The following is an 18105-nucleotide window of genomic DNA, read 5'->3' as shown; positions in this document are numbered from 1 at the left end:
AGAATTATCATGGCCTATTCTGGCCTATTTTGATGGCCTATTTTGAAATTATTTAGCCTATGCTTAACTTGATATTTGAGGGTATTAAAAATATAATATTTTCTAGAGACACAATGGCTGCATTTACACAAGAAGCCCAATTCTGATATTTTTTTCCACTAATTGGTCTTTTGACCAATCACATCAGATATTTTTCAAAGTTGATCTGATTGGTCAAAAGACCAATTAGTGAAAAAACAGATCAGAGTTGGGCTGCCTGTGTAAACGCAGCCTATGTGTGGACATAGGCAGAAGTTGCAATTGGAGGATGCATGATATGCATATTCCATAATGATAGGCTATTCAATTGGGTGCATCTGTCAGTAAAAACTTTGAGGAAATGATGACGTCATTAAAAAAATGTGCTTTCCCTCACCTAAAAAAATGCTACATCATTGGTAGAGACTACAGTGTCATCAGCAAAGTGTCAAACAGTTTCATCAGCAAAGATCTGAGTAGTGAAGGACATGCATTTTTTTGCATTACATTCACACTTAGGGGTGTACTGTGTATACAGTGCAGCAGGGAAAAAAAATCTAAAAAGTTTAATGGAGGCCTGATTGTCACAACCTGTGGTAAAATATGTGTCCCACTAGATGGTGCTCTTCAGAAGCAAGATCACAAGAGTTAGGCTCACGTGTTGATTGCATTATGGGAGAAATCAAAAACTGAAAATTGTGTGAGAAAGTACATTTTCACCTTTTATTCATGAACTGTATATGCAAATCAAAATCAAATCAAATTTATTTATATAGCCCTTCGTACATCAGCTGATATCTCAAAGTGCTGTACAGAAACCCAGCCTAAAACCCCAAACAGCAAGCAATGCAGGTGTAGAAGCACGGTGGCTAGGAAAAATTCCCTAGAAAGGCCAAAACATAGGAAGAAACCTAGAGAGGAACCAAGCTATGTGGGGTGGCCAGTCCTCTTCTGGCTGTGCCGTTTGGAGATTATAACAGAACATGGCCAAGATGTTCAAATGTTCATAAATGACCAGCATGGTAGAATAATAATAAGGCAGAACAGTTGAAACTGGAGCAGCAGCACGGTCAGGTGGACTGGGGACAGCAAGGAGTCATCATGTCAGGTGGTCCTGGGGCATGGTCCTAGGGCTCAGGTCCTCCGAGAGAGAGAAAGAAAGAGAGAATTAGAGAGAGCATATGTGGGGTTGCCAGTCCTTTTCTCCTCCTCTTTACTCAGTACTTTGTTGAAGCACCTTTGGCAGCGATGTCTACAGCCTGGATTATTTTGGGGTATGACGCTACAAACTTGGCACACCTGTATGTGGTGAGTTTCTCCCAATGCTGTATATTTTTTTCTTCCAGAAATGCCGATGTGACATGGATGATGGGAGATAAAAAATATGCAGTTGTCTTCTTTTTCCCTCCATCCACCCCTCCTCCTTTTCACCCTTATTCATCTCTCCCTGTCAGTGGCTATCCTTCTAATTGGAATCAGAGAAATGGAATCCATCCATTTGGATTACATCACCTATATGGTGAAGCTACAACTCTTTATCTTGACCCAGCTGACCCAGAACGTGTCTTCCTTATGACATGACGGCATAATCTTCTGTCGTAGTAATTCTTAAACAAAGATACTCAAAGTCAATCTTAAATTAATCATTGTTTATTATCAGTGAGCTGGAGATGTTCCAACAAAAGTAATGCACCATAGTGAACATCTGTCAGAAGCTCTGCTGGGGCAGTCCCAACAGTTGTCTTACTGTATATACGGCAAAACACAGACAAGTTATATTTGCCTCATTTAGCATAATTCATTACAGTGCATTCTGAAATTATTCAGACCCCTTGACTTTTTCCACATTTTGTTACATTACAACCTTATTTTAAATGTATTAAATCACTTTTCCACCTTATCAATCTACACACAATATCCACGATGACAAAGCAAAAACAGGTTTTTAGAAATGTTTGCTAATCCCTAAAAAAAGTGAAATACCAAATTTAAACTTTATTTGTCACATGCGCCGAATACAACAGGTAAAAACTTGCCTTGAAATGCTTATTTACAAGCCCTTAACCAACTGTGCAGTTCAAGAAGAGTTTCGAAAATATTTACCAAATAAACAAACAAAAAACACAATAAAATAACAATAACGAGGCTGTATACAGGGGGTACCGGTACCGAGTCAGTGTGCGGGGGTACAGGTTAGTTGAGGTAATTTGTACATTGTACAAATATCACATTTACATAAGTATTTAGACCCTTTACTCAGTACTTTGTTGAACCACCTTTGGCAGCGATTACAGCCTGGATTATTTTGGGGTATGACGCTACAAACTTGGCACACCTGTATGTGGGGAGTTTCTCCCATTCTTCAATGCAGATCCTCTCAATCTCTGTCAGGTTGGATTGGGAGCATCGCTGCACAGCTACTTTCACGTCTCTCCAGAGATGTTCAGAGACTTGTCCCGAAGCCACTCCCACGTTGCCTTGGCTGTGTGATTAGGGTTGTTGTCTTATTGGAAGGTGAACCTTAGCCCCAGTCTGAGGTCCTGAGCACTCTGGAGCAGGTTTTCATCAAGGAACTGTACTTTTCGCCGTCCATCTTTCCCTCAATCCTGACTAGTCTCCCAGTCCCTGCCGCTGAAAAACATCCCCACAGCATGATTCTGCCACCACCATGCTTAACGTAGGGATGGTGCCAGGTTACCTCCAGACGTGAAGCTTGGCAGGCCAAAGAGTTCAATCTTGGTTTCATCAGACCAGAGAATCTTGTTTCTCATGGTCTGAGAGTCCTTTAGGTGCCTTTTGGCAAACTCCAAGCGGGCTGTCATGTGCCTTTTACTGAGGAGTGGCTTCCATCTGGCCACTCTACCATAAAGGCCTGATTGGTGGAGTGCTGCAGAGATGGTTGTCCTTCTGGAGCTCTGTCAGAGTGACCATTGGGTTCTTGGTCACCCTGACCAAGGCCCTTCTCCCCTGATTGCTCAGTTTGGCCAAGCGGCCAGCTCTAGGAAGAGTCTTGGTGGTTCCAAACTTCTTCCATTTAAGAATAATGGAGGCCACAGTGTTTTTTGGGACCTTCAATGCTGCAGAAATGTTTTAGTACCCTTCCCAGGTCTACTCATTCCAGGGTTTTTCTTTGTTTTTTACTATTTTCTACATTGTAAAATGATAGTGAAGACATCAAAACTACGAAATACACATCTGGAATCATGTAGTAACCAGAAAAGTGTTAAACAAATCAAAATGTTACATTTGAGATTTTTCAAAGTAGCCACCCTTTGCCTTGATGACAGATTTGCACTCTCTCTCATTTTAATGACACTCTCATGTTCTATGACATTGGAATGTCTTTGAATAGCACTGAATTTGAATAGCACTGAATTAAATTCTACTTCCTGTCACTCAAATTCAATGTCTACATCCTGTGGAGTGTGGCCAATTTAATTTAAATGTAACTCATGAGTTGAATGGGAACCAATTCCAAAATTCTGAATTGAGCCCAACCCTGGTATGTGTGCGCGCAGTATCAGACCTGTTTGTGTGCATGCGGTGCAGCAGAGCCCCAATCCCTGGGCCATGCGGTAGACAGGGGACACACACACTCTGCTGCTGGGGGCCAGGTGTGTGAGCAGTGTGGACAGGGAGCCAGGGGGCAGGTATAGGCAGGAGAATGCAGGGCGGGAGGGGCTCTGGGTCTCAACCCTCTCCCAGTTGAGCCAGTACCCCCTCAGCCCCTCATCGTGGCCCCACCACCGGACCTCCACCGTATCACGCCCCACTGGGGTCAGCTGGAGGTCAGCCAGGGCAGGCAGCACTGAGACACACAGATAGGACAGGCTAGTGTGTGTGTTCTGTTTTAAAAGCCATAAATCACAGAATGAAAAAAGAGAGGGGCAAAGCCTAAGGGAAGCATGGACTCCTTATAAATGACTGTAGGATAAATGTACAGTATGTCAGGATAAGTAAAGGGTTTCATGACACTTAAATGTCAATACCATTTAACAAGCATTCATTAACCTGTTGAAACTCTAGGGGCGCAATTTCATTTTTGGATGAAAAACGTTCCCGTTTTAAGCAAGATATTTTGTCACAAAAAGATGCTCGACTATGCATATAATTGGTAGCTTTGGAAAGAAAACACTCTGACGTTTCCAGAACTGCAAAGATATTTTCTGTGCGTGCCCTAGAACGTGAGCTTCAGGCAAAACCAAGATGAGACGGCATCCAGGAAATGAGCAGGATTTTTGAGGCTCTGTTTTCCATTGTCTCCTTATATGGCTGTGAATGCGAGAGGAGTAAGTCTGCCCTTTCTGTCGTTTCCCCAAGGTGTCTGCAGCATTGTGACGTATTTGTAGTAATATCATTGGAAGATTGACCATAAGAGACCACATTTACCAGGTGTCCGCCCGGTGTCCTGCGCCGAAATTGGTGCGCAAAAGTCAGCTGCAAGTATTTTTCCATGGAATTTAGAGAAGAATGCAGGCTTCCACGAACGATATATCAATGAAGAGATATGTGAAAAAACACCTTGAGGATTGATTCCAAACAACGTTTGCCATGTTTCGGTCGATATTATGGAGTTAATTCGGAAAAAGTTTGATGTTGTAGGTGACTGAATTTTCGGTTCGTTTCGGTAGCCAAATGTGATGTACAAAACGGAGCGATTTCTCCTACACACAGACGCTTTCAGGAAAAACTGCGCATTTGGTATGTAACTGAGAGTCTCCTCATTGAAAACATCCGAAGCTCTTCAAAGGTAAATGATTTTATTTATTTGGTTATCTGGTTTTTGTGAAAATGTTGCGTGCTAAATGCTACTCAAAATGCTAAGCTAGCTTAGCATACTCTTACACAAATTAGTCAATTGCTATGGTTCAAAAGCATATTTTGAAAATCTGAGATGACAGTGTTGTTATGAAAAGGCTAAGCTTGAGAGCAGGCGCATTATTTTCATTTTATTTGCGATTTTCAGAAATCGTTAACGTTGCGTTATGCTAATGAGCCTGAGGCTTTAGTCACGATCCCGGATCCGGGATGGGGAGTTTCAACAGTTAACACAGTGTTTCCCAACCAGGGGATACTTGAAAAGACTCATGAGACCATAGACTTACTGGTAAAATGTACGTTAGGGGGGTACTTATGGGGAAATCCGGGCAGAGCAAAATGTACTTGGTGGTACAGTTACCGAAAAAAGTTAGGAACCATTGAATTAACAGCACAAATACAATATTGTTGCTGAGAGGGAAACAATTTAATATTAAGGAAAGACAGCAGAAGTATAAGGGACAGTTAGAAATGTACCTGGAGGAGGGGTCCCAAAGAAATATGCACCCCCCTCCCCAATGTTACAAATATTTTCACATCACCCTCCCCTTCTACTGTAATAAAATGTGCACACCCTCCCCCTTCATAAAATTAACTAAAACATAGTTATTACCATCATAAATTACAATAACTGTAACAACCCAGTGTTTATAAACATGGATATCGACTTTACCACTTTAGCATGGTTTTGTGGCACAGTCAATGCCACGCACAGCTAATGGGCCAGAAAGTTGAGGGTTCGCTATGGGCGAGCTCACTCTCTCTGGCTGTTTCATTACACCATGATCAGAGCAGGCTGCAGACAATGATAATCTGGGGAGAAATCAGATTTTCAACATTTCGTTGCTGTATTTATAATTATATAAAATATATGCAACATATTTTCCACCAACAGGTTTCTGTGCCAATATATCACACACAACCAATAAGCAACGCGTAACTGCATACCAATTAGTGACTTTGAACACTTATCATCATGGTTTGTATTTTCAACACCACAATCAAGTAGAGTATGACAAACTTGAAAAATAGAAAATACATCTCTCCCTACTCAGTACCCCTACTCAGTACCCCTACTCAGTACCCCTACTCAGTACCCCTACTCAGTATCGAAGGCTTCATTTGAATGTCATTTCGTTGTTTTGTAACAGTCACTTTCCATTAATCAAATGGCCATTGCGCAGTTTAGATGGTAGAATTATATTAGAGTGGAGTGGATGAATGTGCGCAGGTAGCCTAATCAGATCAAAACATTGTGAGTAGTTGTGTTAATGCCACACTTAAAAAGGGTAATACATTTTAAATGACAAATATTTAGGCCATATTGAGGTGTCAGGTTCTAGGTGGAGGAATAGCCACTTGGATCGGAAAGGAGCCAGAACGTGTTAAGCTTTCCTGAATAACTGGGCCTGCTGGGCGCATATAGGCCTATGTGGACAACATGGGAGAATGGGAGAATGATGACCTCAACAGACAGCTCATCAGTATCACAAGTAAAAATACAACCAGCCTGGCCTGCTCCTGTGCCTATCTAGAATCTTTCCGGAGTCGACCCACAGCTGATCTAGATGGAACGAATGGAATGGAACGATCCAAAAACTTTTGCACCATTATTCAATGATATTTTCACTGCAGTTTACAGCCTGGAGTATAATTGCACTCAATTGTTCATTGGATTATGGTGTTGTAGGCTAGTCTAGGTAGGATAATTGTATTGTCCCTTTAACAAGATTAATGGGGGAGCTTTTTGAGCTGCATGTTTTCACTGTTCTTTCATGCCCAATGATGCACCTGGCCTCTCTGCTGCCAATCAGTTATTCCTCTATATCTTGTGGATTTATGTAGAAAATGTGTGCATATTTGAATGATTTTATGTGTGGTATGATTGCTAGTTAACCTATTGCAGATCTGGATAAATGATCCAACTTTGGTCAGTATGGTCAGAGGGCAGTATGTCAGAGGGCAGGATAGATAGTTGACTGGTAGACTATATTGATCTGTGGTATAGTAATCACACAGATAAGTGTAGTGCATAAAGGAAGTACCAAAGCACCTTGATAGGGAAGAAGCAAGTAAGCAGATGAGGGCATTTGGATATATGGAAGACCTAACCTGCATAATGGAAATTGTAAATCAGGGAAAAAAAACGCACTACCCTCCCCTGTTCCCAATAAAGAAAACACACTCCCCAGAGCAACCCCCCCAAAATCTAGACAACCCTCCCCTATTTTGGAACAGCCCCCCTAACCCAGTAAATGTCAAATTGTCCCTAAATCATAGAAACACACCAACACACATCTTACCCTCCTGAGTGCAGGCCTTGACAGACATGGCCTTCTCTTTGCCTGTGGAGTACAGGGCGCTGACAGTAACTAGGTACTGTGTGTCTGGCTCTAGACCAGTGAGCAGAGTGGAGTTCTGATGTCCATGTAGCCTAACCGTGTGGACCTGCCCACTGGGTAGAGCTCCGTACTCTATCTGGTACCGTTGGACATGCTCAGTTTGCAAAGGACCCCAGCTCACTCGCACCCTGTCAGGACCTGAGTCTGTCACTGTGACCACCGCTGGGCTCAACACCTCTAGGTTGGAGGATAGGAGAGGGAGAGGATGGGATGGGATGAAACAAAAGAGAATATTATTATCTACAAAAAATGTGTTCAATAATGTAGAAATATATTCTGGTTGTGTTGATTTTCTATTATACTATCTGCTCATTTAATTTATCTACCACATCACTGCTCTCCATCCCCCTCTCCCTCCCTCCTTCCCCGTCTCCTTCCCTCCCCCCCTGACCGGGTTGTGTAGTGAAGGTGACACTGAGAGTGTTGAGATAATCATGGTTGGACTGGGAGTTGGGGGTGAGGGAGGCAGTGTAGATGGTGTCTGGCTGCAGGCCCCTCAGCTCCACCCAGCTGGCGTCCCCGGGGAGGGTCCGTCTGTGGTACTGCCCCCCACTGCTGGCCCCGCCGTTAGGCTGACCCTCCCCACCACCTGGCAGAACAGAGCTGTAGTGTAAAAAGCTGTAGAAATCTGTGTTGGATCCGAGTACAGGACACCACTGCAGCACGGCACTGTGGGAGGACACCTGTACCACCCTCAGGCGCTCAACGCAGATCAGCTCTGAGAGAGAATGGGGAGATACAACTCAGTGGGGTAAAGCATTTACACTACAGAGGATTTAATCTGCAATCACAGTCCTGTCTATAAATACTTCTCTATAAAAACACCTCCGCCCCACACACCAATGATGGCCTCCCTCAGGTCCTCTGTGATGATACTTATGTCATCAATGTCCACAAAGTACAGGTGGGACTCGATGGGCGGGGTCACCACCCTCTGCAGCACCTGGTAGTTCCCGTGTCCCGTAGAGACAGCCAACAGAGACACACCCGCCCTTCTCAGCTCTGCCATTGGTCCATCCACCATGCCCGGCTGTACCCCATCCGTTAGCCACACCAGCACTTTGGGGAGCTCCAACTCATCCCCAGCCCCAGCTCTGGCTAGCAGCCCCTGGGCCTGTCTGAGTGCAGCCTCTGTGTTGGTGTCCCCCTGGAGTTGCCTGGTCCTATGCAGTGCCCCCTGCAGGCCAGGCTGGGTGCTGTGGGCGTCCAGACCAAACTCCAGGTGTGGCTCAGTGCCCACCTGCAGCAGCCCTGCCCTCACCTGGCCCCGCCCCAGAGAGAAGGGGAGGAGCAGCTCGGACAGGAAGTGCAGCAGGCGAGAGAACTCGTAGGATGACACACTTCCTGAAGAATCCAACAGGAGCAGGATATCCCCCTTACAACAGTTCAGAGCTGAGAGAGAGAGAGAGAGAGAGAGTGAGTGATGGAGGGACAGAGTGAGAGGGAGGGAAAGAGTAGGGAAAGAGAGAGGGAAAGAGAGAGATTACACTGAAGTTATTCACCTTATATATAGAGAAATATATATATATATATATTTATGTTCCACAAGGCAACATAAAAACACATGCAATGAAAAGCTCTTCAGCACACATTGTCAGATCACATAGCCTTTGTTTTACTCCTTGTCATGGTTGTTCTTTACTTTGCTAATCTTCCTGTCCAAAATTAAATATTTGCTGTTCTTTGTGTGATCATTAAAATGAACCTTGATCATTTAAGGCATTTTATTCAAACATAATGGGATCCAAGCCATAGAACACAGGTCAAGAGAGAGGAGATGAAAGAAGAAGAAGAAGAGACAAGAGTGCTAAAAGATGAATAAAGGAATGGGTTGAAAGATGGCTGTCAATGGAGTGAGATATTAAACATATAAAAACAAAGGATGGGGAAGAAAAATTATGTAAAATATAAAGAGAAACCAAATGACAGAGAGAGAGCAAAAGAAAGAGAGACAGAGAGAGAGACCAAACAACAGAGAGAGAGTGAGAGAGAGATACCAAACAACAGAGAGAGAGAGTGAGAGAGAGATACCAAACAACAGAGAGAGAGAGTGTGTGAGAGAGAGAGAGAGACCAAACAACAGAGAGAGTGAGAGAGATACTAAACAACAGAGAGAGAGTGTGAGAGAGAGAGCAAACAACAGAGAGAGAGAGAGAGAGAGATACCAAACAACAGAGAGAGAGAGAGATACCAAACAACAGAGAGAGAGTGAGAGAGAGAGGTCAAACAACAGAGAGAGAGTGAGAGAGAGACCAAACAACAGAGATAGAGAGACAAAACAACAGAGAGAGAGTGAAAGATAAAGAGAGAGAGACCAAACAACAGAGTGAGAGTGAGAGAGAGAGACCAAACAGAGAGAGAGAGTGAGAGAGAGAGACCAAACAACAGAGAGAGAGAGTGAGAGAGAGATACCAAACAACAGAGTGAAAGTGAGAGAGAGAGAGAGACCAAACAACAGAGAGAGAGAGAGACCAAACAACAGAGAGTGAAAGATAAAGCGAGAGACAGAGAGAGAGAGACCAAACAACAGAGAGAGAGTGAAAGATAAGAGAGAGAACAAACAACAGCGAGAGATTGAAAGATACAGAGAGAGAGACCAAACAACAGAGAGAGAGTGAGAGAGAGACCAAACAACAGAGAGAGAGTGAGAGAGAGACCAAACAGAGAGAGGGTGAAAGATACAGAGAGAGAGACCAAACAACAGAGAGAGAGTGAGAGATACAGAGAGAGAGAGACCAAACAACAGAGAGAGAGTGAGAGACATACCAAACAACAGAGAGAGAGAGACACCAAACAGAGAGAGAGTGAGAGAGAGATACCAAACAACAGAGAGAGAGAGTGAGAGAGAGACCAAACAACAGAGAGAGTGTGTGTGTGAGAGAGAGATACTAAACAACAGAGAGAGAGTGTGAGAGAGAGAGCAAACAACAGAGAGAGAGAGAGAGAGAGAGAGATACCAAACAACAGAGAGAGAGAGAGAGAGATACCAAACAACAGAGAGAGTGAGAGAGATACCAAACAACAGAGAGAGTGAGAGAGAGATACCAAAAAACAGAGAGAGTGAGAGAGATACCAAACAACAGAGAGAGAGAGTGAGAGAGAGAGACCAAACAACAGAGATAGAGGGACAAAACAACAGAGAGAGAGTGAGAGAGAGATACCAAAAAACAGAGAGAGTGAGAGAGAGACCAAACAACAGAGTGAGAGTGAGAGAGAGAGACCAAACAGAGAGAGAGTGAGAGACATACCAAACAACAGAGAGCGAGAGAGAGACACCAAACAGAGAGAGAGAGTGAGAGAGAGATACCAAACAACAGAGTGAAAGTGAGAGAGAGAGAGAGACCAAACAACAGAGAGAGAGAGATACCAAACAACAGAGTGAAAGTGAGAGAGAGAGAGAGACCAAACAACAGAGAGAGAGAGACCATACAACAGAGAGTGAAAGATAAAGCAAGAGACAGAGAGAGAGAGACCAAACAACAGAGAGAGAGTGAGAGAGAGACCAAACAACAGAGAGAGATTGAAAGATACAGAGAGAGAGACCAAACAACAGAGAGAGAGTGAGAGAGAGACCAAACAACAGAGAGAGAGTGAGAGAGAGACCAAACAGAGAGAGGGTGAAAGATACAGAGAGAGAGACCAAACAACAGAGAGAGAGTGAGAGATACAGAGAGAGAGACCAAACAACAGAGAGAGAGTGAAAGATAAAGAGAGAGAGACCAAACAACAGAGAGAGAGTGAATGATACAGAGAGAGACCAAACAACAGAGAGAGAGTGAAAGATACAGAGAGAGAGAGAGAGAGACAACATTATATGCAGAGAATAGCCACAGTCTGGCCAGATGCTCTTTGTTGAGCACATTATAATGGTCACCTTATCATCTCTTTATACTCAGGAACAATTTACAGCACTTTTCTTTCTCAACCATCTACAGTGCCTTGCGAAAGTATTTGGCCCCCTTGAACTTTGCGACCTTTTTCCACATTTCAGGCTTCAAACATAAAGATATAAAACTGTATTTTTTTGTGAAGAATCAACTACAAGTGGGACACAATCATGAAATGGAACAACATTTATTGGATATTTCAAACTTTTTTAACAAAGCAAAAACTGAAAAATTGGGCGTGCAAAATAATTCAGCCCCCTTAAGTTAAGACTTTGTAGCGCCACCTTTTGCTGCGATTACAGCTGTAAGTTGCTTGGGGTATGTCTCTATCAGTTTTGCACATCGAGAGACTGATATTTTTCCCCATTCCTCCTTGCAAAACAGCTCGAGCTCAGTGAGGTTGGATGGAGAGCATTTGTGAACAGCAGTTTTCAGTTCTTTCCACAGATTCTCGATTGGATTCAGGTCTGGACTTTGACTTGGCCATTCTAACACCTGGATATGTTTATTTTTGAACCATTCCATTGTAGATTTTGCTTTATGTTTTGGATCATTGTCTTGTTGGAAGACAAATCTCCGTCCCAGTCTCAGGTCTTTTGCAGACTCCATCAGGTTTTCTTCCAGAATGGTCCTGTATTTGGCTCCATCCATCTTCCCATCAATTTTAACCATCTTCCCTGTCCCTGCTGAAGAAAAGCAGGCCCAAACCATGATGCTGCCACCACCATGTTTGACAGTGGGGATAGGGTGTTCAGGGTGATGAGCTGTGTTGCTTTTACACCAAACATAACGTTTTGCATTGTTGCCAAAAAGTTCAATTTTGGTTTCATCTGACCAGAGCACCTTCTTCCACATGTTTGGTGTGTCTCCCAGGTGGCTTGTGGCAAACTTTAAACGACACTTTTTATGGATATCTTTAAGAAATGGCTTTCTTCTTGCCACTCTTCCATAAAGGCCAGATTTGTGCAATATACGACTGATTGTTGTCCTATGGACAGAGTCTCCCACCTCAGCTGTAGATCTCTGCAGTTCATCCAGAGTGATCATGGGCCTCTTGGCTGCATCTCTGATCAGTCTTCTCCTTGTAGGGGCTGAAAGTTTAGAGGGACGGCCAGGTCTTGGTAGATTTGCAGTGGTCTGATACTCCTTCCATTTCAATATTATCGCTTGCACAGTGCTCCTTGGGATGTTTAAAGCTTAGGAAATCTTTTTGTATCCAAATCTGGCTTTAAACTTCTTCACAACAGTATCTCGGACCTGCCTGGTGTGTTCCTTGTCCTTCATGATGCTCTCTGCGCTTTTAACGGACCTCTGATATTATCACAGTACAGGTGCATTTATACGGAGACTTGATTACACACAGGTGGATTGTATTTATCATCATTAGTCATTTAGGTCAACATTGGATCATTCAGAGATCCTCACTGAACTTCTGGAGAGAGTTTGCTGCACTGAAAGTAAAGGGGCTGAATAATTTTGCACGCCCAATTTTTCAGTTTTTGTTTTGTTAAAAAAGTTTGAAATATCCAATAAATGTCGTTCCACTTCATGATTGTGTCCCACTTGTTGATTCTTCACAAAAAATACAGTTTTATATCTTTATGTTTGAAGCCTGAAATGTGGCAAAAGTTCGCAAAGTTCAAGGGGGCCGAATACTTTTGCAAAGCACTGTACATAGGGGAGAGTGGGGTAAGTCAAGACAGTTTTTACATTCAGCATCCCCGCCAAGAGAAATAAAGTAAAACAAAAATAAGATATCTTAAAGTGTGTAAATACTGTAGAGGGAGAAATTGAAAGGCAGAGTGTGTAAGTACTGGGGGAAAAAAGAGAAGGACAAGGAGAGAGAAGAGAGAAAGGGGATTTGCGCTGGCACTTAAGAGGAGGAGAGGAAGAGGAATGCAGCTCTCTTCCCTCTCTGAGATCCACAATGAGAAGGTGTTTGTGGGTGAGAGAGAGTGTATGCGAGAGAGATGCATTCCTCTTCCTCTCTATTTATGTCATTAAAATGTAGCCACAAAACTAAATTAGCTTTGTTCCCACCTTTATGACCTGTAGAGAAATGTATGCAAAGCCTTTGCTTAATCTTTTTCAAAGACACCTGAGTCATAGATCCAAGTGTTTACTTTTAAGTAAACTTGGATCCATTATTATTAGAGCTTGTTACTGTCATTTGGCAAACAAAATGTTCCAGATTTCCAGAGACATTCTGGCCAAGGTCAGCAGGGCAAAGGTTTTTCTTGAAGACAGAACTTCTATTGTCTCCCTTTCAACTGTAATCCCAAGAGCTGGAACTCTCTTCCTCTCTCAAACAAACGTACTGAAAAATCATGAATCGTATAGACAACTCTGTCAATAATAGTGAGAAGGTGTTTGTGGGCGAGAGAGAGTGTATAAAAACAAATGATTATCTAATGATGTGACTGAGTATCCCGACTTTACCAGCTCCAACAATGATGAGGACAAAAGAATAGACAGAGTGGAAATAAGTTACTACTTGTGGATGTAGGCTATACTTCACTAATAGATCAGATACACATTACTGCACATAGTTTAACATCCCAAGAAGTTCATTGTTAGAGAAATGATTATCTAATGATGTGACTGAGTATCCCAACTTTACCAGCTTCAACTCTGCAGAATGGAACATTGTTAAAAGCATTTGTGAAATATGCACACAGCCATCTCTCTAACCGTGACACACCTGTATAAGGTAGACTAAACTTACCTGTGCCAGGTACAATGTTCTGTGTGCTGCTCGGCCACAGTAACACACCGAGTAGCAAACAGGAACATCCAAGCCACTCCATCATAAATTGGATGAATACGTTATGATGAAATAGAGCAAACAAGTGCACCCTGAATGGGACCTTCTCAAGTCACTGTCCATAGCTTTGTTGTGCTGTATTACAGTTCCTTCCCTCTCACACTTCCTCGAGATTCTCATGCGCCAAGGGATAAGTCTTGTTGTACAGCCTGCTTCCTTAGAAAGGCTGAAAAGTAATCACAAACTGGTACCACACAAGGGCGCTCTGGTATACACACACAGCGTAGACGACTTTATCCACACTACCTCATTCAAAACGTATACACAAATGTTTGATCAATTTAATTTCTTTCCACTTTTAGTCCAATTTCATTACTTTTATCACTGGAACAAGTCTCTCACTTTCACAGAATGCATTTACCCCCCTCTCCACAAGATCAACTGATAAAGTGCTTCTTCTATTTAATTTCCTCCTCACCCTCCAATATCTTTAAGTCTTCTCCTCCACCTTCTCTTTCTGTTTTCCTTTCTCAAGCCTTCTCCCCTCAACAGTCAAGAGTGTTTTGACGTCACTTTTGTTGGATTTTGGCCCAGTTTCGGACATTATCCAGGTTGCGTCTGTAGCCTACGTCACATTGTCAACAAACTCATTTTCACAAATGTGATTAACACTTTATTGACTCCACTGGTATTCATCACTCTGTCCTCATACTTGGACCCCCTTTCAGTGAACCAACCTGGTCTCGGAGCATTTCATATTATTGAGTGAATAGGTTTGTGTTCTACTCAGGGATGGGCGGAATAGTGTGCTGGCACATCTTGAGAGGATGCAGGCTAACAGGGTGGAGTGGCAGCAAACTACTCATTGCAATAATTATAGTAGGGGCTGTAACAATGAATATGCAACTTTTCAGGGAAGTTAGGAAAGCAAAGGATAGCTTTTTCAAACAGAAATTGGCATCCTGTAGCACAAACTCCAAAGAGTTCTGGGACACTGTAAAGTCCATGGAGAACAAGAGCACCCTCTCCCAGCTGCCCACTGCACTGAGGCTAGGAAACACTGTCACCACCGATAAATCTACGATAATTGAGAATTTCAATAAGCATTTTTCTATGGCTGGCCAGGCTTTCCACCTGGCTACCCCTACCCCGGTCAACAGCTCTGCAGCCCCCACAGCAACTTGCCCAAGCCTCCCCTATTTCTACTTCACCCAAATCCAGATAGCTGATGTTCTGAAAGAGCTGCAAAATCTGGACCCCTACAAATCAGCTGGGCTAGACAATCTGGACCCTCTCCTTCTAAAATGATCCGCCACAATTGTTGCAACCCCTATTACTAGCCTGTTCAACCTCTTTTTCGTATCATCTAAGATCCCTAAAGATTGGAAAGCTGCCGCGGTCATCCCCCTCTTCAAAGGGAGAGACACTCTAGACCTGAATGGTTACAGACCTATATTTATCCTACCCTGCCTTTCTAAAGTCTTCGAAAGCCAAGTTAACAAACAAATCACCAACGTTTTCGAATCCCACCGTACCTTCTCCGCTATGCAATCTAGATTCCAAGCTGGTCATGGGTGCACCTCAGCCACTCTCAAGGTCCTAAACGATATAATAACCGCCATCGATAAGAGACAATACTGTGCAACCGTCTTCATCGAGCTGGCCAAGGCTTTCGACTCGGTCAATCACCACATTCTTATTGGCAGACTCAACAGCCTTGGTTTCTCAAATGACTGCCAATGTCCGGACCTCTGGCAGTCTCTATGGGGGTACCACAGGGTTCAATTCTCGGGCCGACTCTATTCTCTGTATACATCAATGATGTCACTCTTGCTGCTGGTGATTCTCTGATCCACCTCTACGCAGACGACACCATTCTGTATACTTCTGGCCCTTCTTTGGACACTGAGTTTCAATGCCATACAACACTCCTTCCGTGGCCTCCAACTGCTCTTAAATGCAAGTAAAACTAAATGCATGCTCTTCAACCGATCGCTGCCCGCAACTGCCCGGTTCTGACTTAGAATATGTGGACATGTACAAATACCTAGGTGTCTGGTTAGACTGTAAACACTCCTTCCAGACTCACATTAAGCAACTCCAAATCCAAAATTAAATCTAGAATCGGCTTCCTATTTCGCAACAAAGCCTCCTTCACTCATACTGACTATCCTATAGATCCTTGACTTTGGCGATGTCATTTACAAAATAATCTCCAACACTCTACTCAGCAAATGGGATGCAGTCTATCACAGTGCCATCCGTCTGTTTTGCCCCCAAAGCCCCATATACTATCCACCACTGCAACCTGTCTGCTCTCATTGGCTGGCACTTGCTTCATATTCATCGGCAAACCCACTGGCTCCAGGTCATCTATAAGTCCTCGTCATGTATGCTTTTCATGTATATTTAATTTAATTTCAATAGTAATGAAGGGGGGAATGTCAATTTTGTTTTTGCTTAGAAACAGATTATTAAACATTATGTCATACTGTTAACTCACCACTTTGTTTGTGTTAGCCCAACTCATGTTATGTGGCCTCTGATTACCAGAACAGACACTTCTACGAATGCATTTAGGTCATATCACTGACTCTACCTTTAAAAGTGACATTCCGGTGGCATGCATTGAAACACTTGGCCTTATCGTGGCTTTCGTTTGCAAAAATACTATGATTTTTGCAGATCCACAGATGATGCAATCTCTATTGCACTCCACACTGCCCTTTCCCACCTGGACTAAAGGAACACTTATGTGAGAATGCTATTCATTGACTACAGCTCAGCGTAGAACACCATAGTACCCTCAAAGCTCATCACTAAGCTAAGGATCCTGGGACTAAACACCTCCCTCTGCAACTGGATCCTGGACTACCTGACAGGCCGAACCCAGATGGTGAGGGTTAGGAAGCAACACATCTGCCATGCTGATCCTCAACACTGGAGCTCCCAAGGGGTGCGTGCTCAGTCCCCTCCTGTACTCCCTGTTCACCCACGACTGCATGGCCAGGCACGACTCCAACACCATTATTAAGTTTACAGACGACACAACAGTGGTAGGCCTGATCACCAACAATGACGACACTGCCTATAGGGAGGAGGTCAGAGACCTGGCCCGGGTGGTTCTAGAATAACAACCTACCCCTCAACGTAACCAAGACTAAGGAGATGATTGTGGACTACAGGAAAAGGAGGACTGAGCACGCCCCCATTCTCATCGACGGGGCTGTAGTGGAGCAGGTTGAGAGCTTCAAGTTCCTTGGTGTCCACATCAATAATAAACTAGAATGGTCCAAACACACCAAGACAGTCGTGAAGAGGCCACAGCAAAGTCTATTCCCCTTCAGGAAACTAAAAAGATTTGGCCTGGGTCCTGAGATCCTCAAAAGGTCCTACAGCTGCAACATCGAGAGCATCCTGACTGGTTGCATCACTGCCTGGTACGGCAAATGCTCGGCCTCTGATCGCAAGGCACTACAGAGGGTCACTTGGGCTAAGCTGCCTCTACAGGACCTCTACACCAGGCGGTGTCAGAGGAAGGCCCAAAACTTGTCAAAGACCTCAGCCACCCCAGTCACAGACTGTTCTCTCTACTACCACATGGCAAGTGATACCGGAGTGCCAAGTCTAGGACAAAAAGGCTTTTCAACAGTTTTTATCCCCAAGCCATAAGACTCCTGAACAGGTAATCAAATGGCTACCCGGATTATTTGCATTGTGTGCCCCCCCAACCCCCCACACCCAACCCCTCTTTTTACGCTGCTGCTGTTAATCATATATGCATAGTCACTTTAACTATACATTCATGTACATACTTCCTCAATTGGGCTGACCAACCAGTGCTCCCGCACATTGGCTAACCGAGCTATCTGCTTGTGTCCCACCCACCACCCACCAACCCCTCTTTTACACTACTGCTACTCTCTGTTCATGAATGAACATACTACCTCAATCAGCCTGACTAGCCGGTGTCTGTATGCAGCCTCGCTACTTTTATAGCCGCACTACTGTGTATAGCCTGTCTTTTTACTGTTGTTTTAATTCTTTACCTACCTATTGTTCACCTAATACCTTTTTTGCACTATTGGCTAGAGCCTGTAAGTAAGCATTTCACTGTAAGGTCTACCTGTTGTATTCAGCGCACGTGACAAATAAACATTGATTTGATTTGGAATTAATGGACTTGTTTTCTAAAAGTATCAATAGTAAACACCTT

At 43.6% G+C, this 18105-nt stretch overlaps 1 protein-coding gene across 1 annotated transcript; it reads right to left on the bottom strand.

Annotated features, from left to right (window-relative positions):
- Positions 1–714: 714 nt before the first annotated feature.
- LOC135541979 (von Willebrand factor A domain-containing protein 1-like) lies at positions 715–14463 on the bottom strand. Its single transcript, XM_064968517.1, has 6 exons — positions 14368–14463; positions 13851–14115; positions 8079–8630; positions 7630–7956; positions 7140–7415; positions 715–3826 (listed from the first exon to the last, which is right to left on the bottom strand). The coding sequence occupies exons 2-6, from the start codon at positions 13933–13935 to the stop codon at positions 3453–3455; spliced, it is 1614 nt and encodes a 537-aa protein (XP_064824589.1). The 5' UTR covers positions 13936–14115; positions 14368–14463; the 3' UTR covers positions 715–3452.
- Positions 14464–18105: the final 3642 nt, after the last annotated feature.

This window comes from Oncorhynchus masou, chromosome 6, assembly GCF_036934945.1.
Source record: "Oncorhynchus masou masou isolate Uvic2021 chromosome 6, UVic_Omas_1.1, whole genome shotgun sequence".
Lineage (NCBI taxonomy): Eukaryota > Metazoa > Chordata > Actinopteri > Salmoniformes > Salmonidae > Oncorhynchus > Oncorhynchus masou.
Note: the sequence above shows the minus strand (reverse complement) of the source record. Positions and strands in the feature narration are given on the sequence as shown.